The sequence below is a fragment of the Malaclemys terrapin genome, chromosome 11 (assembly GCF_027887155.1).
Source record: "Malaclemys terrapin pileata isolate rMalTer1 chromosome 11, rMalTer1.hap1, whole genome shotgun sequence".
NCBI classification, from domain to species: domain Eukaryota; kingdom Metazoa; phylum Chordata; order Testudines; family Emydidae; genus Malaclemys; species Malaclemys terrapin.
In genome coordinates this window covers 1,973,756-2,000,309 of record NC_071515.1, presented here as the reverse complement: position 1 = coordinate 2,000,309, position 26,554 = coordinate 1,973,756, and the positions used below count along the sequence as shown (strand labels likewise).

At 46.6% G+C, this 26,554-nt stretch overlaps 2 protein-coding genes across 4 annotated transcripts in view; both read left to right on the top strand.

The window, feature by feature from the left end:
• Positions 1–6,717, top strand: part of LOC128845153 (zinc finger protein 239-like) — a 44,993-nt gene extending 38,276 nt beyond the window's left edge. Inside the window, exon 4 of the transcript XR_008446623.1 lies at positions 5,229–6,717. The gene's annotated coding sequence lies outside the window, so the exon portion shown is untranslated. The remainder of the gene's footprint in view (positions 1–5,228) is intronic.
• The window catches only part of S100B (S100 calcium binding protein B), a 60,528-nt gene extending 36,734 nt beyond the window's left edge, over positions 1–23,794 (top strand). The window contains exons 2-4 of one of the 3 annotated variants that reach the window (XM_054043556.1): positions 16,533–16,652; positions 19,376–19,531; positions 21,898–23,794. In XM_054043556.1, the coding sequence (XP_053899531.1) occupies positions 19,394–19,531; positions 21,898–22,038 (279 nt within the window). In that variant the 5' untranslated portion in view covers positions 16,533–16,652; positions 19,376–19,393 and the 3' untranslated portion in view covers positions 22,039–23,794. Of the gene's footprint in view, positions 1–16,451; positions 16,653–19,375; positions 19,532–21,897 lie in introns of all 3 variants that reach the window. The other 2 variants (XM_054043554.1, XM_054043553.1) reach the window with 2 other exon arrangements.
• Positions 23,795–26,554: the final 2,760 nt, after the last annotated feature.

The following is a 26,554-nucleotide window of genomic DNA, read 5'->3' as shown; positions in this document are numbered from 1 at the left end:
AGGGGCCTAACCCCGAGAGAGAGTGGACCCTCGAGAAGGTCTGTCGCACTGAAAGGGGCACCCCCCACGGACCGCACGGGGCCAAGAGTGGGCACGATCTGTGAGTCCGTGACCGCTCCCCATAAGCATCTGCAAAATTATCCTCCTTCAAAACTCCTTTGCCGTGATGACTACAAAAAACTTGACAATGATTAGGCCATTGGTATGCTGATAATACTGTCTATCATGCTGACCAATATGGTTTCCTTGGACTTCCTCATCTGTCTGTTTCCATCTTTTGTCTCTTTGTCTTATACTTAGGCCAGGCCTACACTATCACTTAACTTCAGTATAACTTACGTTGCTCAGGGGTATGAATAAGCCACCTCTCCTCCCCCCGAGCGACGTAAGTTACACTGACCTAAGCGCTGGTGTGGCAGCGCTAGGTTGGCGGGAGAGCTTCTCCCACCACCATACCTACCGCTGCTCGGCACACCGATGAGAGAGCTCTCTCCTGTCGGCAAAAAGCATCTTCACCAGACGCGCTGCAAATGCAGCTGTGCCGATGTAGTGCTTCTAGTGTAGACAAGCCCTCAGATTATAAGCTCCCTGGGGGTAGGAACTGGTTTTTATTCTCTTTGTATAGCACCTAGCACAACAGGGTCCTGGTCCGTGAGAAGGACTCCTAGGTGCTGTGGTAATACAGGTAATCAGAGGCCAGAGTTATACAGCGGAAGAGTAGGAAAGGATTTGTTATCAGTCATAGCAGCACCTGGATGCAGGCTTTATATCTTATGTGTTAAATCTGCCTGCAGTCCGATATCTCTGAAAGCCTCTAGTCTGGGAAATGGATAGACATCTGAGCAAAGGCTTCTTGTCAGCCTCGTTGCTTGGTGCTAGAAGCATTTGCACAAATGATTGTGAAAAGTGAAAACACAGCAGTATGCACTGGGGTGAGCCTGCTTATAAAACCTCAGCCCCAGGGGAGGCTGGAAGGCACGGCCGCTCCAGATAGTAACTGGTGAGGCAGCTTAGCAGCATGAATCCTGTTTTTGTATATTAAATGCTTGCGAGGTCTCGCTTTCATTGCCTCGAGAAACAATTGGTGAATTGCGGTTAATTAGGGGGCCATGGCTATGAGGTCATCTCGGATAAGGCTTTAGTTTGTGGTGACACTTGTGCTGAGGTGTGTCCGGTATCAGTAGAAATCCGGTTCTTTATTGCTTTGGGCAGGAATCCCTTATGTTGAAGTGGGTATTTCATCGCCCGCTCCCCCCAAAACATGGGCTGGTTTTGGGAGTAGCTGCAGGGCTGAAGTATAGGAAGGGGCTGGGGGAAGCTTTAGAATCTGGCTGAGGTACAAACTGCCTCTTATAGTCAGGTTCAGTTTGGAGGGTGCAGTTAAAGGACTGTAAATATCCCTGCCATAACTATAAAGGGAAGGGTAACAACCCTCCTGTGTACGATACTATAAAATCCCTCCTGGCCAGAGGCACCAAAATCCTTTTCCCTGTAAAGGGTTAAGAAGCTCAGGTAACCTGGCTGACACCTGACCCAAAGGACCAATAAGGGGACCAGATACTTTCAAATCTTGGGGATAGGGGGGGCGGGAAGGTTTTTGTTTGTGCTCTTTGTTTTGGTGGGTGTTTGCTCTTGGGATTAAGAGGGACCGGACATCGATCCATGCTCTCCAAATCTTTCTGAACAAGTCTCTCATATTTCAAACTTGTAAGTAATATCCAGGCAAGGCGTATTAATTTATCTTTGTTTTTCTAAACTTGTGAATGTTCCCTTTGCTAGAGGGAGGTATCCCTGTTTTGCTGTAACTTTGAAACTAAGGCTAGAGGGGGTTCCTCTGGGCACTTTGAATCTGATTACCCTGTCAAGTTATTTTACAGAGATGATTTTTACCTTTTCTTTTTAATAAATCCTTCTTTTAAGAACCTGACTGATTTTTCCATTGTCCAAACACCTAGGGGTTTGGGTCTTTGATCACTTTGTAACCAATTGGTTAGGATATTATTCTCAAGCCTCCCCAGGAAAGGGGGTGTAAGGGCTTGGGGGGATATTTTGGGGGAAGAGGAACTCCAAGTGGTCCTTTCCCTGTTTCTTGTTAAATCACTTGGTGGTGGCAGTGTACAAGGTTTTAACCTAAGCTGGTAGAAATAAGCTTAGGGGGCTTTCATGCTGATCCCCACATCTGTACCCTAGAGTTCAGAGTGGGGAAGGAACCCTGACAATCCCATTGATGGGACTCTTTTTCCTTGGGCCCTGGATGGGGCATTTATGGGCCTTCATTGAGCTGTGTAGGGCTGCAGGGACTAGATGTCTCAGTACAAGGCCTTTAAATCCAATAACTTGTGCCTGTGCTTTACTGGTGTTTTCCTGAGTCACCACACTTGAGAAGGGCAATGTCACTGCTAAAGGCAATGGGGACTGCTTTAGGAGTACTTCGCAGATGTTCAGATAAAATACTCCCAAATAAAAACGAGGTTTACACACAACCCAAAGTGAAGGCCAAAACTATAACAGGGTCAAAAAAGAATTAGATAAGTTAATGGAGGATTGGTCCATCAATGGCTATTAGCCAAGATGGTCAGGGATGCAACCCCATACTCAGTGTGTCCCTACCCTCTGTTTGCCAGAAGCTGGGAATGGGGGACGGGATGGATCACTCGATGATTGCCTGTTCTGTTCATTTCCTCAGTAGCACTTGGCATTGGCCACTGTCGGAAGACAGGATACTGGGCCAGATGGACCTTTGGTTTGACCCAACGAGGATGTTCTTCTGTTGAACATTTCAGTTATTAAAACTATCAACCAGTATTGAATGACATACCAAAGACTGTTTTTTTCCCAGCATTTATATGTAAATGTATTTTGCTTTACTGCTTAGATGCTCCTTCATTACTACTCTCTCAAATATATTTTTCTACAATGTTCCATACTGTTCTACAGTGTTCCATACTGATATATTTTTTTCTGCCATAGTGATTTTTCTTTTTAAAAATATAAAATATTTTATTTTAAAAAAGAGTAAAAATAATCTCTGCAGCTCAGATTCCTGATTCACTGACAATTAACTGTTGAGGCAACTCCCGCACTAGTATGTGGAAAGATAATATAGAAAGAAAAAAACATCTCAGATATTCATGGCCTTATGAAGGAATTCTAGGACAGGGTATGACTTTTAACATAGATTCAGGGCAGTCATAGAGTGCAATCTAGATTCTTGGTGAGTTGTCCATTCAAATAAAACCTGTTTTAATACAGCTGAATTCAAGGTCATAGATGCAGAACAAAGAATATAGGCCATACCTACAGAATGGGGGACTGTATCCTGGAAAGCAGGGATTCTGAAAAGGATTTAGGAGTCATGGTGGACAAGTAACTCGATATGAACTCCCAGTACAATGTTGTGGTGAAAGAGCTAATGCAATCCTTGGATGTATAACAGAGCAGTAATAAGTATGGAGGTGATTTTATCTTTGTCTGTGGCATTGGTGAGACTGATACTGAAATACTGGCCTGTTCTGGTGTCAACTTTTAAAAGGTTGAGAAATTGGAGAGGGTGCAGAGAAGAGCCACAAAAATTATTCATAAGCTGGAGACTTAGAGCTTAATTTTTCTTATTTATTTTCTTATTGATTGTGGTGTGTAAGCACCTTCCTGGGGAGAAAATTCAAGATATCAAAGGGCTCTTTAGTCTAGCAGAGAAAGGCATAACAAGAGCCAATAGTTGTAAAGTAAAGCCAGACCTTCGGAGTTGAAATAAGGCATACCTTTTGAACTGGGAGGCTGATTAACATGTGGCACAAGCTACCAAGGGAAGTAGTGTATTCTCCATCTCCGGAAGTCTTCAAGACCAGATGACTGTCTAGAAGACACGCTGTAATGACACAAGTCGCAGGGCTTAATACATGAGTGAGATTCTACTACCAGAATTGTGCAAGAGCTCAAGATTAGATGGTTGGATGGTCCCTGCTGCCCTTTGCCATAGATTTCAGCGAGGATAAGATCGAGCCTGCCTGCCCTAACTCACACCAACTTTGACTCTTCTATAGTCCGTAATAATTTAAAAACAACAACTCTGAGCCTAAATATCTTGCCAGCAGGAAATAGAGATACTAAACGATCGCGATGGGCTAATATAGATTCCAAGACTGGGAAAGGGACCATAGTAATCATCTAGTCTGACCTCCTGTATAACACAGGCCAGAGACCTGCCCCACAATCCTTCCTAGAGCAGAGCTTGTAGAAAAACGGCCAGTCTTAATTTAAAAATGGCCAGTGATGGAGAATCCACCATCACCATTGACAAATTGTTCTAATGGTTAATTACCCTCATTCTTAAAATTTCATCTTATTTCCAATCTGAATTTGTCTAGCTTCAGCTATAAGAACTAAGATTAGATAGTATCAGAGTGGTAGCCATGTTAGTCTGTAGCCACAAAAACAACGAGGAGTCCAGTGGCACCTGAAAGACTTACACATTTTTTTGGGCATACGCTTTCGTGGGTAAAAAACCCACGTCTTCAGATGCATCAAAGCTTATGCCCAAATAAATCTGTTAGTCTTTCAGGTGCCACTGGACTCCTCATTAAGATTAGAGAGTAGTTGCAACTGAATTTGTTCAGCTTGAGTATTTGTTTCTTGGGAAATACCCAAGATCGGTTGTTGAAGAGATTTTAGTCTCTTTTCCAACTTCAATTGCTGTGCTAAAAAAGAGCTGTTTTGGAAACTGTAAACGGGTAGGCAGAAAGTAGCTGCAAGTCAATGAATTCAGTTTATTCACCATGTAAAAAAACAACAAGAAAACCAGCAGAGGCAGCAGTATTTGATATATGTGTTAACTAGATAAAGAGAGAGGGGAACAGTGGAAGCATTGTACTGATGAATAACAAAAACATATAATTCCTAGGAAATCTCCCAGACACAGTAATGTCAATACTCTTATGGAAATAGCCTTACTTCCATTTAAAACCGCTACAGAATTGTGCCATATCTTTCTATAATACTCTTCCATAACACCTTTCTATAGAGATATTTCAGGCCACGGGTACTGGGAACCATTTATCCTGTGGGAAGAACCTCCCAATAGCAGATACATTTTCTAGTTCATTACCTTATAGCTATGGCAATAGGATTATATTTTACTTCTGTAATTTAAAGTCACAAACTTAAAGTCACTGTCAGCATTCACAACTTCCGAATATTAATTCCTAAACCTCTCCTCTGCTCTATCTCAGCAGGTTAATTGATGCAACCTTTTTGATATGAGGTCTACATTCGCCGGTGTATCCATAGCATAATGTGGTGTGGCAGTGTGGTCTATTGGATGGAGCACTGGAGTGAGGTGCAGGAGACCTGGGTTCTGTTTCCAGCCCTGTCACTGGCCTGCTGGGTGACCTTGGACAAGTCACTTCACCTCTCTGCGCCTTGGCTTCCAACGCTGTAACGTGAAACTAATGATACTTGCCTCCTTTGTAAAATGCTTTGTCACCTACTGCTAGAAAGTACTCTGGAAGTAGTAGGTGGTGGTGTTAGGTCCAGAAAGCCCTTGTTTAAAAAAGCCTCCTTCTTGCCATGTATAACTTTGGAGCAGGGACTGTCTTTGTTCAGTAGCTAGTCATGGGCAGGACTTTAGTGTGCAGGAGCTCCTATGGAAATACAAATTCATATTACGTCATTTCCCCCTGTGGTATTCAGAGTTGAGAGGTGAATAATTAAATGCCTCCATCAGTGAAGGTTGTAAGTGAGTTGGGGTCTCTGGTTTGATTTACCTTCCACGGTAGTGAGCTACAACAGAGAAAACAACACACGGGTTCCATTCAAAATAGACTAACAATGTTTTCTGTTGGCAGCTAATTTTCTTTCTCTGGTGACAGTTTGGCCAGGGTCCCTCATAAGGGAGGTGACACGTACTTGCCAGAGTTTGGAAGCCAGGCAACTTTTTCAGGCAAGGAGGGTCATAGTGACCTTATCTCTGCTCCTTTGGTCATGTCCCTGGACAGGTGGACCCTTCCAAAGCCGTAACTCCAAAACAGGTGCATGCTACACTCTAGTGTGGCACCCACTCTTGGAGAGAGAGGGGAAAGGCAGATAGTGATTGGCCAGTGTTACTTTAGGGAAAAGCCTAGAGAGGACTAAGTTAGGTGGGCTCATCTGAGAAGAAAGGGAGGGTGATCCTTTCTCTGCCAAGAAGGATCAGTTTTAGCCAAGCTGTCATGAGGGGAAAAAAAGATTAACAGGTCAGATGAATTTATTTCTCTGATAGGTCCATGGCCAGGAATCTTCACAAGTGGGATGTTAATGACAGAGCATGGAGCAAGGAGAGTGGGGAACAAAGACTCCAGCCAAGCCATTCCAGGGTTGGGTGTTGGTCGGGGATAATTTCTGTATAATTATTTTACTATTTGTCTACAACCGTATCGTAGCCATCCCTGGCCAGCCTGCCAACGGCTGTGTTGGCTGATGCCCTTCTAGCCTAGGATGGAGCTGCAGATGCCGTGCTTCAGAAAACAAGCTATGATGGGCCCATATGGACTAGAGTTGCCAGGTATCCGGTTTTCGACCGGTCGAAAAGGGTCCCTGGCGGATCCAGTCAGCACCACTGACCAGGCTGTTAAAAGTCCGGTCAGCGGCGCAATGGGGCTAAGGCAGGCTCCCCGCCTGCCGTGGCTCTGTGCGGCTCCCGGAAGCAGCAGCATGTTCCACCTCTGGCTCCTATGCGTAAGGGCAGCCAGGGGGCTTCACACGCTGCCCTCGCCCCAACACCAGCTCTGCAGCTCCCGTGGTCAGGAACCACGGCCAATGGGAGCAGCGGGGGCGGCACCTGCGGACGAGGCAGCGCGCCTGGCTGCACCTCTGCATAGGAGCCAGAGGGGGGACGTGCTTCTGGGAGCTGCCTGAGGTAAGTGCTGCCTAGAGCCTGCACCCCCCCATACCCCAACCCCCTGCCCCATCCCTGATCCCCCTACTGCCCTCCGAACCCCTTGGTCCCAGCCCAGAGCCCCCTCCTTCACCCCAAACCCCTCATCCGCAGCTCCACCCCAGAGCCTGCACCCCAAGCCAGAGCCCTCACCCTCTCCCGCACCCCAACCCCTTGCCCCAGCCCTGATTCCCCCTCCCACCCTCTGAACCCCTTGGCCCCAGCCTGGAGCCCCCTCCAGCACCCCAAACCCCTCAACCCCAGCCCCACCCCAGAATCTGCACCCCCAGCTGGAGCCCTCCCCTCCCCTCGCACTCCTTCCCCAGCTGTGATCTCTCTTCCGCCTTCCGAACCCATCAGCCCAGAGCCCCCTCCGGCACCCCCAAATCCCTCATCTCCAGCCCACACCAGAGCCTGCACCCCCTCCTGCATCCCAACCCCCTTCCCCAGCCCAGTGCAAATGTGTGAATGAGAGGGGGGTGGAGTGAGTGAGGGCAGGGCCTTGGAGAAGGGGTGAGGCAGGGGGCGGAGCAAGGGTGTTCGGTGTTGTGCGAGTAGAAAGTTGGTAACCCTAATATCAACCCAGTGTTGCTGCATCTTCAGCAAAAGGGAGAGTGAAGGAAGATGCAGTTTTAGGGTCCTTTTATTGGGGAGGTAAGATGTTAAGAGTTTAAAAAATTGGCTACTGTGATGATTTATATAAAAGATGAAGACTCTCCCATCTGCTGCTGTTTTAGGTAACCTTTTCTGTATCTTTGAGTGAATAACTGGAAACACTGGTTCTATGTCCAACTCGTGAGCCATTTTTTGTGTTCTCAAGTGCTATATAAAAATCTCTCTCTCAATAATCCTGGAAGGTTGCTGCTGCTGTTTCTCTGAATCTGAATGCTATACTAAAGGCCCTATCATTTCCCTGCTTGTCGGCTGTGCTGTTTTCTTTCAGCACCTTGTTCCACCCAGTGGGGCTTGCCATGAGGAGATCAGTACAGTTCCTCTTGCAGTGATTTTGGCCTCTGAATGAACCATACAGTCAGAGGTACGGTCATGTAGCCCCAGGAGTGCGTCACAAATCTGGGGGAGCTGTTAATGAACTGCTTTTACAGTGTCTCTGCTGGCCTCCCATCCTCTTTCAGAGCGGGATTGCAGGCAAATAGCCACATGCATTTTTAAAATATCCCCCAAATAACATATACAGTCTTTGCGGTATACCAAATTCTTTCTTGGACTCAAGGGAAGTAGCATCATCATCAGAAATCAGCAAGTTCCAGTTGGGACTACAAAACAGCACATACGTGGCATGGGAGTTAACTTCCCTAATTTCTGCCTGTAAAACCTAATGCTTGCCCCTCCTGTTTGAGCCATTATCACAATACTCAGCTCTGCCATCTGTTATTTTAAGTCCATGTCTTCTAGTTGCTTTAAAACATTTTCAGCAAGTTCTGCTCCAGTAGTGCCTTTGTGTCACCGGGCGATGCTCTGGAACTACTCCCTACGAAGCCAGTCAGGACTCTGGGGGAGCCTCCTCTCTCTGAGCAGACTGTCGCCAGGGCAAGAAGCTTACACAGCTTCGGCCTTCCTGGGTCTGACCTCGGAGCATTCAGCATCCCCTTCGGCACCGTGCACTTCCCGCAGTGAGTCCGCACAGGCGGGGCTCCTTGGGAAGCCAGGGGGCCCTGCACCCCAACTCCGCAGTCAGACAGGACTCTCAGCCAGCCGGTAAAGCAAAAGGTTTATTAGTCGACAGGAATACAGCGTAGAACAGAACTTGTTAGCACAGAAGTCGGTGACCTTCACCCAAGTCCATCTTGTGGGGAGGGGAGCCCAGAGCCAGGGCTCTGGTCCTCCCCCTGCACCCTAAGCCACCCGAGACTGACTCACTTCCAGCTGCCTGGCCCCTGCCCTGCCCGTTGCTCCTCCTCCGGCCTTTTTCTCGCTTCCCGGGCCACGAGTCACCTGGTTGCACTCCCTTCCTGGGTCTCAGGTTACAAAGGGGTGGCCATAACATCCCTGCAGGCACCTGGAGCAACCCCCGCAATAGTCACACACGCTTATTCCCACCACCTAGACATTGGTGCAATACACAGGGAAACTGAGGCACACACAGCATTCATGCAAAACAGTAAGACTCACATTAGGGTTACATACAACATAACAAGGGAGAATCCCCACTGTGTCACACTTTGACATTCAGAACTGCTAGAAAAGGCTCTTGAAAGATGCTTCATCTTCACTCACTTTTCCATACTAAAGAATTAAAGATATTTGTTCCATATGAGAACAACCCAGCGTAGTCAAGCAATGCATAGTATTCTGCAGTTTTCACTTGCATCAGAGTTTGTTTAATTTTTTGACCCAACAGTCAGGGGCGGCTCTATGTATTTTGCCGCCCCAAGCATGGCAGTGAGGCAGCCTTCGGTGGCATGCCTGTGGGAGGTCCGCCGGTAATGCGGATTCGGCGGCATGCCTGCGGGAGGTCCGCCGGTCCAGCACCTTCAGCGTACCCGCCGCTGAATTGCCGCCGAAGCCCTGGGATCGGCAGACCTCCCACAGGCATGCCGCCGAAGGCAGCCTGACTGCTGCCCTCATGGCGACCAGCAGGCCGCCCCCCCGTGGCTTGCCGCCCTAGGCACGCGCTTGCTGCGCTGGTACCTGGAGCCGCCCCTGCCAACAGTTGACTAAAGCCATTCTGCTTGTCTTTACTAAGATAATGCACTTTTGCACTTGCCTTCACTTTATCCAAATGACCTGCCAAAACAGGATTATACTTCTTAATTCAGTCACTCCAAGGAAGTTTCCATTCCATCTGTCTCCCAAGTGTTCAACATCCCCTTGAACTAGCAGATTTCTCTCACCAAGAAATAATATGACATGTAGAAGTCTCTGCAATATTGAACACCAGTCGTGCTTCTCACCTTTCATTTCCTGCTGCAGCTTTTCATCGATATGCACAGAATTCTTGACAGTTGTGCAGTTCTCTTCAGACCAAGTAACAGTTCATATGTTCCTCTGATGCCTCATGCTTCCTTAGTTTAGGTTCCAATTTCTTCCAGTCTGACACACCATTTATGAAATCTAAACATCGTGGAGAAGCTGTCTTGGGCGCTGGCCTGGGAAACAGAATACCATCTACTGCATGGGTATATACCGTCGAGCTTCAGATGACAGCTTTGCCACTTGCTAGTACTCTTTTCATCTCGGTCATCAGTGACATGTCGCCTGCCATTCCGCAAAGAAAATTAAAAGCTTCAGATGTCATTTGAATAGACACTTCCTCAACAAGAAAGTTCTTGGGGACGTGGCTACGTGCCCCTGGCTATCTTGTGATGAGCTGTTGCTTCAGACTTCTTCCTGGACTCTTGCTGAGGATGTTAAACTCATAGATTCATCATCCATCTTCAAGACAATTAGGAACAGATGGCTCATTTAAATTGCCTGTGCTACTTCTCCCCATAAATCGGCTTTCCATAGGGACCGCAGCCACGGATGGACGTGCTGGAATGTTCAGAGCCCAGGCCCCTGGTGCTAGGGCAGCACTCAGCCTGGAGAGCAAGGATGCAAGGTTGCAACACTGAAAGGAAGTTCTGGGATTTTTCTGGGCATTTTCACCCAGAGAACTACTAATCAAAAGAATAAGCAAGAGAAACCTCACAAAAGCTCTCTCATTACCTTCTTGGCCCGGGAAGAAGGCATTTAAGATTTGCCCATGGTTACTAGTCTGATACTATTAGTGGAGTAATGGGCATCCTTCTTATCCTTGTTCCCATCAAACTGATGGAGCAATAAGCATCTCTCTCACTTCTCAGCGGTAACACAATAAACTGAAATGGATACTTCAGGACTAACATCCTTTTTGAGGCTGAAGAATTGACAGGGAGACTCATTGGAAGGGGTGGGACTGGAGAATGCTTATAACTCTATTTTCAACTGACTCCATTTCTTGCTGATGTCCCTTGAATACGAAGAAAAGATGCCCCAAAAGCACATTCTTTCCTGGTTGCCTTGGAAGGCAGAGATTTTTCTAATACCATACAAGTAAGAGTGTTATGGAGGCTGGTGTCCTGCCTCCATGTAGCTGGGTAGTGACAATGGGCAATGGCTGGTTTAAATTTAACAGCACACAGCTGGGGGGTGGGGCGGAAGCAGCACACAGGGCTACTTGAAACTCTCAATGACCCTTTCATCTTGTTCTCCAAGAAGGGTGCTTGTACTACGTGTCCCTAACATCAGTGTTGTATATTTGGATGTATATATGGATATGGGGAAAACAGTGGATGTGATATATCTTGACTTGCACCTTCAGCAAGTTCGCAGATGACACTAAGCTGGGGGGAGTGGTAGATACGCTGGAGGATAGGGGTAGGGTCCAGAGTGACCTAGACAAATTGGAGGATTGGGCCAAAAAAAATCTGATGAGGTTCAACAAGGACAAGTGCAGAGTCCTGCACTTAGGACGGAAGAATCCCATGCACTGCTTCAGGCTGGGACCGACTGGCTAAGCAGCAGTTCTGCAGAAAAAGACCTGGGGATTACAGTGGATGAGAAGCTGGATATGAGTCAGCAGTGTGCCCTTGTTGCCAAGAAGGCCAACAGTATATTGGGCTGCATTAGTAGAAGCATTGCCAGCAGATCAAGGGAAGTGATTATTCCCCTCTATTCAGCACTGGTGAGGCCACACCTGGAGTATTGTGTCCAGTTTTGGGCCCCCCATTACAGAAAGGATGTGGACAAATTGAAGAGAGTCCAGCGGAGGGCAACGAAAATGATTAGGGGGCTGGGGCACATGACTTATGAGGAGAGGCTGAGGGAACTGGGCTCATGTAGTCTGCAGAAGAGAAGAGTGAGGGGGGATTTGATAGCAGCCTTCAACTACCTGAAGGGGGGTTCCAAAGAGGATGGAGCTCGGCTGTTCTCAGTGGTGGCAGATGACAGAACAAGGAGCAATGGTCTCAAGTTGCAGTGCGGGAGGTCTAGGTTGGATATTAGGAAACACTATTTCACTAGGAGGGTGGTGAAGCACTGAAATGGGTTACGTAGGGAGGTGGTGGAATCTCCTTCCTTAGAGGTTTTTAAGGCCCAGCTTGACAAAGCCCTGGCTGGGATGATTTAGTTGGGGATTGGTCCTGCTTTGAGCAGGGGGTTGGACTAGATGACCTCCTGAGGTCTCTTCCAACCCTGATCTTCTATGAGTCTATATTTGGGACTCTAGTTAAAAAGTCAATTGCTGCTGCTTGTTTTCCATGTTGAGTCTTAATTCCACTAATTCCAGCTGAATTTACCTTGGAAATTCCATATTATTAGTAGGTTTATAGTAGTACCTAGTGGTCTTGCCCAGGAGCAGGGCCCCATTGTGCTAGGCACCATACAAACACATAGTAAGACAGTTCTTGCTCCATAAAGCTTGCAATCTAAATCTAAATCTATACCACCTTAACCCTTATGTTTAGAACTATTCCATGGGATGAGATTAAAAATTACTGCTCAGTCATGACTACAACTCACTAGGATTATTCATTGAAAACCACTGTTTGTGGGTATTATTGCATTTTCTTTGATAATAGAAAATTTATAAATACACATCTTCATTCATAGATTCCAAGGCCAGATGGGACCCCGTGATCATCCACTCTGCCTCCTGTATAGCACAGGCCAGAGAAGATCCCCAAAATAATTCCTAGAGCAGAGCTTTTAGAAAGACATCCAATCTTGAGATAAAAATGTTCAGTGATGGGGAATCCACCACGACCCTTGGGAAATTGTTCTGATGGTTAATTACTCTCACGGCTGAAAATTTATACCATCTTTCCAGTCTGAATTTGTCTAGCTTCAACTTCCAGTCATTGGATCATGTTATATCTTTCTCTGTTAGACTGAATAGCCCATTATTAAATGTTCCCTATGCGTAGACACTTAGACTGTAATCAATTCACCATTAACCTTCTCTTTTGTTAATCTCAATAGATAGATTCCAAGAGCTCAATCACCATAAGGGATATTTTCCAATCCTTTAATCTTTCTTGATGCTCTTCTCTCAACCTCTACAATTTATCAACATCCTTCTTAAATTGTGGCCACCAGAACTAGACCCAGGATTCCAGCAATGGTTGCACCAGTGCCAAATAGACAGGTGAATTAATCCCTCTACTCTTACTCGAGATTCCCCTGCTTATGCATTCCAGGATTGCGTTAACTCTTCTTTGAGTTAATTCTCCACTTCAGGTGCACATGAGCCCCTCTGTCTTTGATCAGAGACTTTTGGTAGCAGTTCCCCTTTTGGCCTTACACATCCTCATGCCCTGTACCAAGGCTACATAGGGCTGCACAGGTGAACATTCCTCAGTTCCTTCTCATCCGTCTTTGGCCAGAAATGGAGTATAGCTGTGGGCCTGTTCCCTCTTTTACTAGTATTTTAGCTTTGATACTTAGTTCTTAGTAGTAGGTTTAGTACCTTTATAGTTGTTGGAACATTTGTTTTCCTCTTTCTTCTTTTCTTTTCTAAAAAATATAATACACCCACCTGTGCACTCAATTTTTTTCTTCTTCTCCTATTGAGGGGCAAGTTTTCTTCTGTTGGGGATGCCAGGTTCCCTGGGCTTTAAAAGGCACCTCCCTTGTTGAGAAGCAATCCCTATTAGTGAGTGGCACTCCCAGTACTGCCCCGTAAGTGCAATGTACTGCCCCAATCCTCCCGGTTACCCCCTTTAATGCCAATCTTCTTACGGGTTTTGATAGAGAGGCCTGGGTTCTGGCTCCCGCCTCCAGCAGGGTGCAACTTCCTTATTTTTTTTCCCATAGGAATTTATTTGGCGATGCCTCCACCCCATCCCCGCTCGCTCCTTCCTGGCAAGATCACCACGGCAGCTCAGAAGGAAAATTCTAACCACAAGGGCAACCCCCACTTACTTGCCAGATAGCTGGAGACTCTCAAGAAATACCACAAACACACAATAATATAATTCTTCTGTTGAATATGTAGACAGGGAGTAAATATAACAGAACAGGGTGAAATACTACTCTTGGGGTCACTGATAATCCTCATGAATTTCCCCAGTCACATGACCGGATAGAACAAGAGTAAAATTTAGCATCCCATTGGCACGCGTACTTCCTAGGGGCCCTTGACGACCTGTGACAATGATATTGTCTGTAGCAGCTTTGCTGACTTGGTTCAGTGCAGCCGAAGGCACTCACACGTGGGATCAGATGGTCGATCCCGCCACAGGTTTCATAGGCAGTACGTAATAAAATCCCCAAACCCTTAGCCCCTGGCTCGAGGACACAGTTCAGGGAGTAGGAGTCTCCCAAGCAATTCCCCAGATGATCACAACTCACAACTCCACGAAGGATCCTCAGGCTCTGAGATGAATCTAGAGTCCTCAGCCACTGCAGAGGGCTGACAATCACAGCTGGCAGGCGTCCTCTTCTTGCAGGAGCCGCGCTGCTTCTGTTCCCAGGATTTCCCCTCCCCACACAGGGATGCAGGGCTCAGGGTGCAGATTATAATAACTACTAAACTCCTGATCTCCTACCCTAGCGCTCAGCTACCCTCACAGCCGGCAGGCAGCCCTGAGCTAGCAGCCGGAGCAGAACCTGCCACTTGTGAACTGATTTATCTAGAAGCTGAAGGGCTAATTCAGCTGTGGGGATGGGGGAGTTTTCCCAACAAAACCCTACTCACCGGGTGTCACCTTGAAGAGGGAAAGTCCCAGGCTGAGGGTGTTGCTGCCAGACCCCAGAGGCCAGTTTTCAGGGGGACCCTGCATGCAGGCCTTGGACTCACCAGCTCACCCACAGCAAGCCCTGCCCTTTCTGTGGCTGGCTCAAGACCTTCCAAGATGGCGTTTCCCCTCTCCCAGCGCTCCTGGGGGCGGGTATCGCATGTCTATTGGTCAGGCTAGCTCCTCTTCCTGAGCGCTGACTTGTCAATGGACTCTAACCCCTGCAGCCCCATCTCTCAGACACTGCTCCTCCCGTGGCTGGTGGCCATGCAGGCACCCTGCTATCTCCCCAAGACAACAGGGCCCCCATCATTCAAAACAGCATCTCTCCCTCTTGGTTACCCAGCAGCCTCTGCGTCTGCCCTTGGCGCCCTTTTAGAATCATAGAAGATTAGGGTTGGAAGAGACCTCAGGAGGTCATCTAGTCCAACCCCCTGCTCAAAGCCCCTTCTTCCCAGGGGCAGAGTGCCCAGCCCTGAGCTACAAGCACACAGAGACCAAGGAAAGCTCCATGGGGGTTACAGAAAGATCTGCACTTCTTTTAAGGGAAGGTCCTGGAAGAACAGAGATATTAAGTGTAAGCTCTTCATGATGGAGCAAGCCTTAAGACTGGCTTCTGACGTGGGTGCAGAGTAGTCCCGTGTACAGGGACCCTCTGTGTTTGTCCGTGTCCCATCATCAAGAGCACAGTCACCAAGAACTTCCAAGGGGAAGACAGGATTGGAACCCCAGCACTCCCCATGAGTGAGGTACTGATATCCCCATCGGCGGTACTGAGACCTTCCCACTCAGTCTAAGCAGAGGGATAAGAGGAGCAGAACAGAGAGTTCCTCATCAGAAACATTCCAGTCACCGGAGATCTCATGCCCTGAGAGGAGTGCTAGTGAGGCTCTGAGCACTTTGGGTACCATGAAGAACGCTAAGACTTCAACTAAGTCTCATTCCTCAGCAGAAAAGGGTTTGGTACTGAAGACTACTATGACCCAAAGCCCTTCCATCATAAGAATGACACTAACAACGCTGACCACCCCTCGTACTCCACAAGCTCTATCAAAGAAAAAACAATGTGTGAGTGGGGGGAGGGGCTAATAAAATCTAAAACCCCCACACAATGCCTTGACCCTGAAATAGGAGAAGTGCCGGAGACTCCATGAAGTCCACTAGGTATTTTGCTACTACTGTCGATTTTACGTGGAAGGTGCAATATAAACCCCTAAGATAAGCTGTTCCTGCAAGGATTCCAAACTGATTCCCTCTCATGGCATTTCTTCTCTCAGGCCTGGCACGATCAGGAGGTGCAGAGGCTAATGAAGTGTGTGTATGTAACAGATATAGTTAACTAAACTGTTTTTGACTTAAAAAATAGTCAGCTTGGGTTTGAATTTTAAGTACTGGTCCAGCCAATGTTTTATCTGAACCCGTTTGGCATCCCTTAAAAAATGTCAATTCATTTAATTTCCTTGGCTCTGGTTGATGTTTCACAGTACAGCAGATCTGCAACACCGCTGTTATTGAGAGTTATTAGCATTAGTAGCGATTGATCCCTCTGTCGTGCTTCCAGTTTGAATCCTTGCCTCCACTTTGGCACCACAGGACTGGCATATACATTCTACTGCAGTTAGCGAATTCCTCTCCCTTATTTTGTTAATAATAAGAAACCCAGAACAAACTTCTTGTTAGAAATTAAAAAGCAGATTGTCTACTTTTCCTTACAAGAGATCTTTTTTTCGCTGGTACCAATGTATCAGTTAGCAGCTCCCAGAGCAAACTGATGTGGGATAACAGCTTGCTCAATGCACCCTTGTGTGTATTTCCACCCATTCCAGGAAATCAGGTCCAAGAATCAGCTGCCTCCTTCCTACCCCCACCCCCTCCTCAGGTCCTCATTGGCTGCTGCCGTTCTGCAGAAGCACTGCATCTTAGTCGATGGACTTCTCCACTCCCCCACAGATGAAATAAGAAGCGTCCCCCTTGCTGTCTTAGAATACATTGCTCTGATTCCAGCAAAACGTGGGCACAAAAGGAAGGTGAGTAACAGAAATAATACTATGGTGTTTAGAAAGAAATGACTTTGTTAGGAAATGCTAATTCTGAATATTTATGCAGGTGGGTCACAGACCAACCTAATGATTGAAGTAGGAGTGATTCCCCCTCCCCCCCCCCCCCCCAACTCACTTTGGAACCTTCAAGCCATTGGGGTTTTGTCAAACTAAACACTTAAAACAAGAAAAGAAAAAACACAGCAGCCAAAGCAGAGTGGAGGGACACTTTTCACGCGTTTTGTTATGTCTGCAAAAGTTGTCAAATTAGACAGTGATACAACATAGTTGTGTCTAGCAAGCACTTTCCATTACAACATGAGCAGGGAATATTGATTTGAATAAATGAAGAGCAGTGCTAGTTATGACTGTAACTTTTCCAAAGATCTTTAATTGTATCTAATTTAAGTCAATGTGCCTGTTCTTTTGCTCCTGTGGTTGAGGAAGATTTGTCTATAATAGAGAGTTACATCGTGAGGCAAGTCCTTAGCCTCTGATGTAGTAGTTCCTTTAAAGTCAGTAGAGCAATGCTGACTTGCACCAGCAAGGATCTGCAAGCACCAAGTTTTTTCCCCCAACAAAAGCAAAGTCTGATTTAATTTTATTAACTAAAACCTTTCTTAACGTCAGAGTACTGTGAAACTTTTTGGGCTGTTTTTTCTACATCTTTTCCCATTACATCATAATCTTTTAAAGGGGTTTCATTATCTATATGAAATCTATAAGAAACCCTGCAATCAAATATTTATGTAACGTCAGGAGGTAAGGATCTAAATCACTTGAATTCTATAGCTAGCATATTAAATAGTTTATCAGACGCAGTGCGGAATGAAGGGAAATGAGCATATTTGCTTGCACTTAGGGCTTATGAAAACTGGATCTCATAATGTACTGTTGGTACAGTGGGGATAGAGATGTTCAGTGATCAGATAATAAAGACAGAACCAAATCTGAGAAGTAAAAGAAAGAAAAAGCTGGAGAATAAAGATGATTACAAAGAAATGTGTAAAGCACTGTAAACAAAAATGTACAAAATCCAGCAGACTAAAAATGGAGCAAATCAGCTGGTTAGAAGACTCAACATAAGAAGTAACAATAACACAGGCTACAAACCAAGGAAATTACACAACACGCGTAAGTGCTGTTTAATTGGCTGAGACAGGTTCTTGTGATGTGACAAAAATTGTAAGCATTTTCCTTCTGAAGTAAGAAAGGAGGCTTTTTGCTAAGACAAGGTCACACTACAGTAAGAACCTAACTAGATAAATCTCAGCACAGGAAACTGGAACTGTGATTCTGCAGCAAATTTGAGGAAAAGATACTGTGTTGGAGACACATGCACTGTTTTCATACTGAGGGCAGTATTTTCCAAATGTGTTTACAATCTCCAAAGGGTGAAAAAAACAGAGCCTTAAAAAATACCATGATTGAGGCGATGTGTTGCTCAGGCAACGATGTAAGTCTGTGGTTCCCAATTTGTGGGCTGCAGACCAAGAATGGTCCATGGAGTATTCCTGGTGGTCTTCAGAAAGCTGGCTATTCCCACAGGGCTGGCTGTCCTTGTTCCCAACTGTTCAATTGCATTAAAAATAGCTAAAAATCCATTAAATACTTTCCTATGTAAGCAATGGCTGTACTTGCCAAAGGAATATGTTATATGGTCACAGATGGTCCCAAAGATTAGTTCTTTTGCATTATTAGCAGTCTCTGGATTGAACAGACACAATTTTTTATTTTAAAGAACTAGGCTGGATGTAACTGAAACCTGGCCAAAATATCTATTTGAAAATTGTTTTGTGGCACTTCAGTTGTCAAGAAACTTTGTTTTCCAGCCCTTCACTTGCTGCTTTTTCCCCCTTTTTTCTGTCAATGCTGAGGATCTTCCCCGACATCTTGGGGTGAAATGCTTCTTGGGGGCTTAGTGGCCCATCCACTGAAAAGCAAGGGAGTCAGTACCATTTTACAGAAAAGAATCAGTTAATCGTGGATGTATTGGTGAGGGTTGTGTATTTTGACTGGGCCATATTTAAGTCTTTTAACAGCCTGCTGGCTTTTATTTATTTATTGTACTCTGCCAAAGTGGAGCTCAAGGTGCAAAACTTGTGTTCAAACATCAGGGAAGTCTGGGAATTTTCCAGACAAATAGCCGCTATTCCCTCCCCAACTCCCCACAGTGCACTCTTCTGGAATTTAATGGTGAAATTGACCAATCCCCTATGGCTAGGTTACCCAGTAATCCTCCCTTCAGAATGTTACTTTTTGTTAGTGATGCTGACAAGAAGCTAATGACTATACGGACGATCTAGTACCGCAGGGTACCTCCCTTTAACGATAGGTCTGTGCTGACTCCATTTTGGCAATATACAAATATTCTGCTTGTTACCCAAGGTTTTAAAGTAAGAACAATCATTTAGGCAATGTCCCACATGTGTTTCCTAACCTTAAGCTATATCAATTGAAGTAAAAGTTTCCACAGATGGTCGGCTCTTCGCTGGCATTATTTCCTTGAGTGTTCATCTGGGGCCTGAGCCAAAGCCCATTGAAATTTATTGGCATCTTTCCATTGACTTCCTTGGATCAGGCCCTAGTGACATAACATTGTTGGTCCAAGGGTTTTATTGTTGCACAGAGAAGGCAAGAAGGCATTTAACCCTCCCCCTCCCCCCCGCTGAGCTTAACACTGTGTTTCCTCCCAATCCCTTTCATTTTAGCTGAGTGCCACTGTAACAATGTCTGCTCTGGAGACGGCCATGATTGCCATCATTGATGCTTTCCACCAGTACTCGGGAAAGGAGGGAGACAAACACAAGCTGAAGAAATCTGAATTAAAGGAGCTCATTAACAATGAACTCCCCCATTTTTTAGGCGTGAGTATTGCCTTTTGAACAATGAAGTGCCCTTTACTCTATTGTGTACCAAATGTCGAGATGCCTGAAGATGTTTACTGTAGCCTTCGACAGTTCTCAGCTCTTGTGTTGTTTGTTGAAATAGTTGGAGCCAGGAGGCTGCTTCCCGTGGCAATGGGAACAGGATATATCCTCTGGCTGTGACTGCCAAAGGGCTCAGCGCAATGGCCTGGTTCCAGTACTTCGGCCTTTGTCTTATGCTGTGTTTCTTGGGAGTAGGGAAGAGACTGTCCTGATTTAATGGCTACTCAGAAGGTGGGCAATAAAAGGGAGTTAGCGCATTCAGAAGGCAAAGCATATCCCCTCTGGAGGGCAGGCAGCTCTCTCCATGAAATGATCTATTTGCCTGGCTTGTGTATTTCCCAGGTGCTTATATGTGAGGGGTCAGACTGTATGTATCAAGGTCTGGTCACCTGTGGGGGAAAGCACAAGGGCCCAGATCCCCAAAGGGACTTAGGTACCTAAATTGCAGCTTTAGTTGCTCCTGTGAGCCACAAAATCCCTGCTCAGCTGATGCCCAATCCTATAGATGCCTAAATTTGTGCTCTAAGAGTCCCCTAGGTGCCTATGTTTTTGCCTCTGTGCATTTGTACTGCTGCCTCAGGGAGGCGTCTGGATGCCTGTCTCATGCCTAAGACGCAGCAGCATCCTCGAACCCAAGGAGGGGAGGCGTTGCTCACCTGCAGGCAGGGCCGTCCTTACCCATATGCAAAGTACGCACCAAATTGCCTGGTGCCCTAGGCAGCTGTGTGCTGCTCCAGCCCCTGCTCCGCCTCTTCCCAATGCCCCCCCCCCCCGCTCCGCCCCAACTCCACCTCTTCCCACCTCTGCTCTGCCCCAGACCCGGCCCCACTCCACCCCTTCCCCTGAGGACTGCAGCAGGGGTCAGGCCTGCACTCACCTGGCAGCGGTAAGTGGAGCGACCTGGCCCCAGCCCCCTCCACACCGCCGGTAAGTTCTGGGGAGGCGGTTCCCCCCGTCCCCCAAGGCTGGGAGCTGGGAGAGCAGAGCGGAGCGGGCTGGGGCCGGGTCACTCCACTTCCCGCTGCCCCGTGAGTGCGGGGTCGGGCCCACCCTGCAATCACCAGGCATCAGGAAGTGGAGTGACCCGGCCCCAACCCGCTCTGCTCCGCCAGGTCGTGCTGGGGGGGCGGTTCCCCCCAACCCCCCAAGCCTGCTCCTGCCCCCCTCCCCCCCCCACGGGTGTGTGTGTGTGTGTGTGTCTGCATAGGGCACCAAAGTGGCTGGGAACGGCCCTGCCTGTAGGGGTGCTCAGAGCATGCACAACTCCACACACGGCAGGAGGAAGCGGCGGGGACTCCCTTCTAACCTTTAGCGCTGTGGTTAGGGCACTCACCTGGGCAGTGGGAGACCTGGCTCAGCTCCACCCTCTGCCTGAAGAAGAGAAGACATTTGAACAGGGGGTTCCCATGTCTCAGGCGAGTGCCATAGCCCCTGGATTATAGTCACACACTCTCTCTCTGGCCCAATGCATACTGTATTTAGTTATGGATACACAGTGGAACAGCTTCAACAGGAGTGATTGAGAGAACCCCGGGTCAGAACATCTCCTTGTCCAGTGGTTAGGAAGTGGAGGTGGGAAACTGCGGTTTGAATTCCATCTCCTCATCAGCTGGGGGGGTAGAATTGAACTGGGGTCTCCCACATTCCAGCTGAGTGCTCTAACCACTGGGCTAAGGCTCAGGGAGGTGTCTGTTGCCGCTCTCCCCACCCTTCTGTTTGGTGTGGAGTTAGGTGTGCACCAGAGCCATGCTTGCAAGAAAGGGCTTACGCTGACTCCAGGGGAGGGTTTTGGCTGTGGGTCCCAAGCCAAGGTAGGAGCCTCCCTCCCGCCTGGATTTAGGTGCCAAAATCCTAGAGAGCGGCTGGGCTTAGGCACCCCTCTACTTGGTGTCTGCTATCGACTAGTTTTGGCAGCTCCCCACCAGTATGCTGACTTGTGCCTCTCTCCCCAGGCATTGTTCAGAGCGCCCCAGTGCCTAACCCAGGCATTGCACTGCCCACGTCCGTTGAGTCTGGGCCAAAGTGCCAGTCCCTGTTCTGGCAAGTGGGGTGTGGATGGGGACTGGAAATTCCTCCTCCTGTGTGCCCCAAAGAGTGGTGAGGAGGAAGAGCCCCTCGCTAACTGCCTTCGGAGCTAGCCTGGAGACTGTGCAGCTCCATTGGAAGCCTAGTAGGTGACGTCTACTGTACTGTCTATTAGCTCCATTTGAAGACCACCAGATTAAGAACCAGGACTTCTAAATCTTATTCGCAGCCCTATCCATTGCTCACCAGCTTTCACTGCTCTCTCTTGTTTTGATTAGGAAATTAAAGATCAGGAGACAGTGGATAAGGTGATGGAGACACTGGATGCCGATGGTGACGCTGAATGCGACTTCCAGGAATTTGTAGCCTTCATTGCCATGGTCACTTCTGCTTGTCACGAGTTCTTTGAACATGAGTGAAACATCAGAGAAGCAACCGAGAACCTGCTGTGTGTGATTTTTAAAGATAGAATATGAATTCTAATGTAGAGAGACCAAGCCGGTTTAGGGGCTCCTAGGAGTGAGTCTGCTAATCCTAAGTAGTTTTAGTAAGATCAGTGTGCTTTGTGAATGGAAACATACAAATGTCTTTTAAAGGGCTGTTTGCCAATGCCTGCCTAGCTCTTAAGCAGCACGTGTATTATATCTTACCTATAATTAGAGTGCACAGCCTCCTCCTGCTACATGACTAGATATATACACAGATTCAGATGCAAGTAGTTAGACCTTCCAAAGGTGTCCAAGTTTTATTGTAAAGATTTGTTTTGTTTTTTAAAAGGGGAGGGAGGGTAATCAGTTAGTAAGTAATAAAGGGACTGGAGAACAGAGGCCTAATCGAAAGCCCATTGAATTAAATAGCAGGACTTCTGACTTCAATGAGCTTTGAATCAGACCCAGTGGGCAAAGCTAACGATAAAAGAACAATAGATAGGATACTCACTAATTACTCAGTGGCCACACGACACTTCCATGAGCATTTTTATTTCGCAACAGCTTATTTATCTTCAACAATATTGTTTTTGAAAGGCATACTAGGTAACATTCTAAGCCTTTTCTTTCATTTTTAAGTCTTCCTACTTTTTAACTACTAGCAGAAATAGGTGCTGAGGCAATTCGGGCACATAAGCCTACTGTGATAATGAGAGAGCTGAAAGAGGCTAGAGACAGCGGTACATTTAGACAGGGTTCCCGGTATAAAGTTACAATGAGTGATCACTGGGAAGGAAGAGATGAAGGAGAAAAATTCTATCACATTATTGTTTTGTGCTAGCACTATAGCTACTGTATTGGGTTTTGTGTTGGTGATGTTGTATCCTTTTCAGAGATCCAGGAATCTAATATCCTTCGCCCATTTTAAGCATGTTTATAAAAATCCTGTTCCACTGATCCTGACTGGTCAGAACAAGATGTGAATCTCCAGGGATCATTCAGAATACTGAATCTCTAGACTAAGGCTTGGTCTACACTAGGAAGTTATATTGGCATAGCTACCTCAGTCAGGGGTGTGAAAACTGACATAACCCCCCAGTGTAGATACAGCTGTGTTGACAGAAGAGTGCTTCTTCCATTGATGCAGCTCATGTTCGGGGAGGAGGTATTCCTACACTTACAGGAACCCGCCTGTGTCTCCATTACGGGGCTATGCTGCATAGTTTATGCGGATATAGTCTCCATAGTGTAGACATACCCTAACTTTCAAAATGTGCTACTGAATTCGTGTTGTGAGCAAGCAACTCAGCTCAGAAGAGTTGGCTACAATTTAAATTTCCCCATAGCTCAGCAATGGGTCAATGTTAAACTTTAATTCTGGACTAATGAATATCGAACAGTAAAAAATTAAATTAGGGAGTCATTTTAAGTTTGCCAGTACGCTATTATCTGGATGGCCTTGATTTCCATACTAAATATGTATATATAATTTCTGGGATGTTTAGAAATAGTGTTTCAAATTCTAAATTTTGTATTTGGATATAACCTCAATCTGCATTCTTTTTCACTTTATACATTTTAAATGTTCCATAATTTGATTTTACAAAATGCCCTATGTTTTATGGAAATGAAGATCTCTCTTTCTATAGTTCCTTGCAACTGTGGAAGGAGACCTTGCTAGGGACATGCATGTAGGAAAGGTACTGCCCTGCATTCAGATTCAAATTAAACCAGCAGCTTTAACCAAGTGATTGTGGGTTTTGTTTTGTTTTTTTTAAGTTCAATTATTTAGAAAAATGTAAATTAGCATTCAGTGTTCCCACCATCATATTTTTGACATCTTTGAGAATTTTTGGTTCTATTATTTCTCAGTCCTTTTGATTGCTAATGAAGGCCCCAGTCCTGCGGCAGGATTTGCGTGGGTGCAGCCCTGCTAAAAGGTACTTTATCATTCAGTTTCTGAGTGTAGTATACGTGTGTGTCCCTCATTAACTAAGTTTGGGTTTTGTCTCCCTCAAGTGGCTGGTCCCACACAAAGCCTTTGAGTCTGCTACAGGCTCCAGCTACCAACTGGATTTAGTCCTTTAGCGCAAACAGTAGCAGTTCCTGTGTGACCCTTTTCAGGTGAGAGGTCTCCAGGTCAGTCCTTGATGATGACCATGGCAGGCAGTTGTCACAAATGGTGAGCTGGGAAATGCACGGTGATGGACCACTGATATGTGGGGCATCAGACCCCCCAAAATGGCGGTTCTGTCAATCCTTCCAGCCTCGGCTTAGGCATTGTCCATAAAGTACCAAAAACCCAGCTGAGGGACCATTACAACCCTTTCAGTGGTTACATCTATCTCTATCTCCACTGTTTACAATACTGTTTATATACCGTAAGAATTGAAGGTATTATACATTCATATTGCCCCCTGCAGGTACTGTTTGACTGATAAAGTACGGAGTCAGCAGAACAGGTGCGCGATGGGGTCGTTGTTCTGTCGATTTGCATGAACTGGGAAAGAGAATCAATGCAATTTATATGCAGAGACCTCTGGGTACTGCATGCAGCTATAATAAATTCAGAGTAAAACCAGCATGTAAATACAATCATATGCAGCCACATCAGGGTTGAAATGCACGAACTGTTGAGCAGCGCATAGCAAGACTAAACCGGCTAGGACAGGAAGTGAATGGTCTTGTCTGAAAATGGTTCAATTGCATATTATACTAGTGGGGGTAAAAGTCTGATCCAGATTTGCTAGACTGGCTGAGATGTGCTCAGGGATGCTTCACCCGCCATGGAGCTGCCAATGGCTCCCCGGGGCCATTACAGCATCAGAACAGTCACAACCCTTTTTGCCTGGCCATGCCCCCTATGCTCGGTGGAGAGGGACGGCATAGGAGCTGTATCACCAATCATCTGGCACCTGGGAATTCCCCTGGATGCCAGTTACACTGGCTTTGGTTGCACTGGAGGGGTGCGAAGCAGACTTAGACACTAACCCTGATCCTATCTGAATAATTGTTGCTAATGAGATATGTTTCCCACTCTAGTCCTGATATTGTGTCAGCAGTTTTCCCTTCATTCTTTTTGACTCTTCAGATTGAAATAACCCTAAAAAGAAAATGCCATGCTGGTAGGAGCATTAATAACGTGTTAGCCCTATTTACCTACCCTTCCTGGGAGGAGGCCAGGGCATGTAACTAAGGTTGTGACTGTGAATTAGGAGCCTAGACTTACAAGCAAGTCCCTTGGCCTTTCTGTGCCTCAGTTTCCTTGTCTATAATAAGTGTGGTGCGACTCAGTTGATTAATGCGTGTGAGATCTATCAAGATGCTCAGCTGGCAGAGGTTGTATGATTGTGTGATGTTAACAGTGGACTGGACTGGGGGGTATTTCATAGAAAAAGATGTCTTATGCAAAGAAGCCACCTAAAAAGAAGGTTCTGCCGAGTAGATCACTCGGCTGCTTTGTAAAAAGGTTCTGAATGTTCAGCCAGTCGAGCGAACTGACTGATTTGTACTGTTTGACTTCAGTGCTGGCGAGAGCTGGTAAGAGTAAATAAGAATCACACCAACATTGAGAAGAACAGTGACTTCATAGTTCTCAGTCACTGCTAACAAACTCCTGCTTTGTAAGTTTTAACTAGTTTTTCAAACCACTGGGAAAATGGAAAGAGAGCAGAACCCCCTGTGCAATGTCAGAGTATATTTTCAGCAAGTGGTGGTAGCAGACATTTCCATTGCTATGGTGCCATTTTGGTCTAACAGAAGGGCTTTGATCCTTGCTCTAATGGTGACAAAATAAAGTAGGCAGAAAATTGGATTCTCTGAGGGGGGTTTTCAATCATTGGAGCAAAACACCGAGATCCAGACTAAATAAATACATAAATAAATCACTGCACGTACGGCAGGACCAGGGCCGGCTCCAGGGTTTTTGCCACCCCAAGCAGCAAAAAAATAAATAAATAAAAAGAGCCGCGATCGCGATCTGCGGTACTTCGGCAGCAGCTGTACTGCCGCCGCTTCATTCTTCGGCGGCAGGTCCTTCACTCCAAGAGGGTGTGAGGGACCCGCCGCCGAATTGCCGTTGGCTCGGGGCTGGAACAGTGGACCGTATTTTCCTCTGTTAGAAAGACAAGATGGGAGAGGTAACATCTTTTATTAGACCAACTTCTGTTGAGACAAGCATTCGAGCCACACAGAGCTCTTCAGAGGACGCCCATTCAAATTTTCCACTGGTACCTTGAAAATTGTGCAGGCACTTTCCATTGATTTAAAGGAGAGATCTGGGGGGGCTCTGAAAAAGCCTGTCTAGATAGGAACAGGATGAAGTTTCTTGGAGGGGGTCTGGGAGGAAGCCCTCCTCCAGGCACCAGACATGCCCAGGAAGGGCAGAGCCCAGACAGCTCCCAGCTGAGGGTGAAAGGCTGCGGCCCAGCTCAGCTCTCCTCACACTTCTGGGTGGATGAGCACAAGACCAACACTGATCCTACTGCCCTACTGGGCCCCTGCAGCC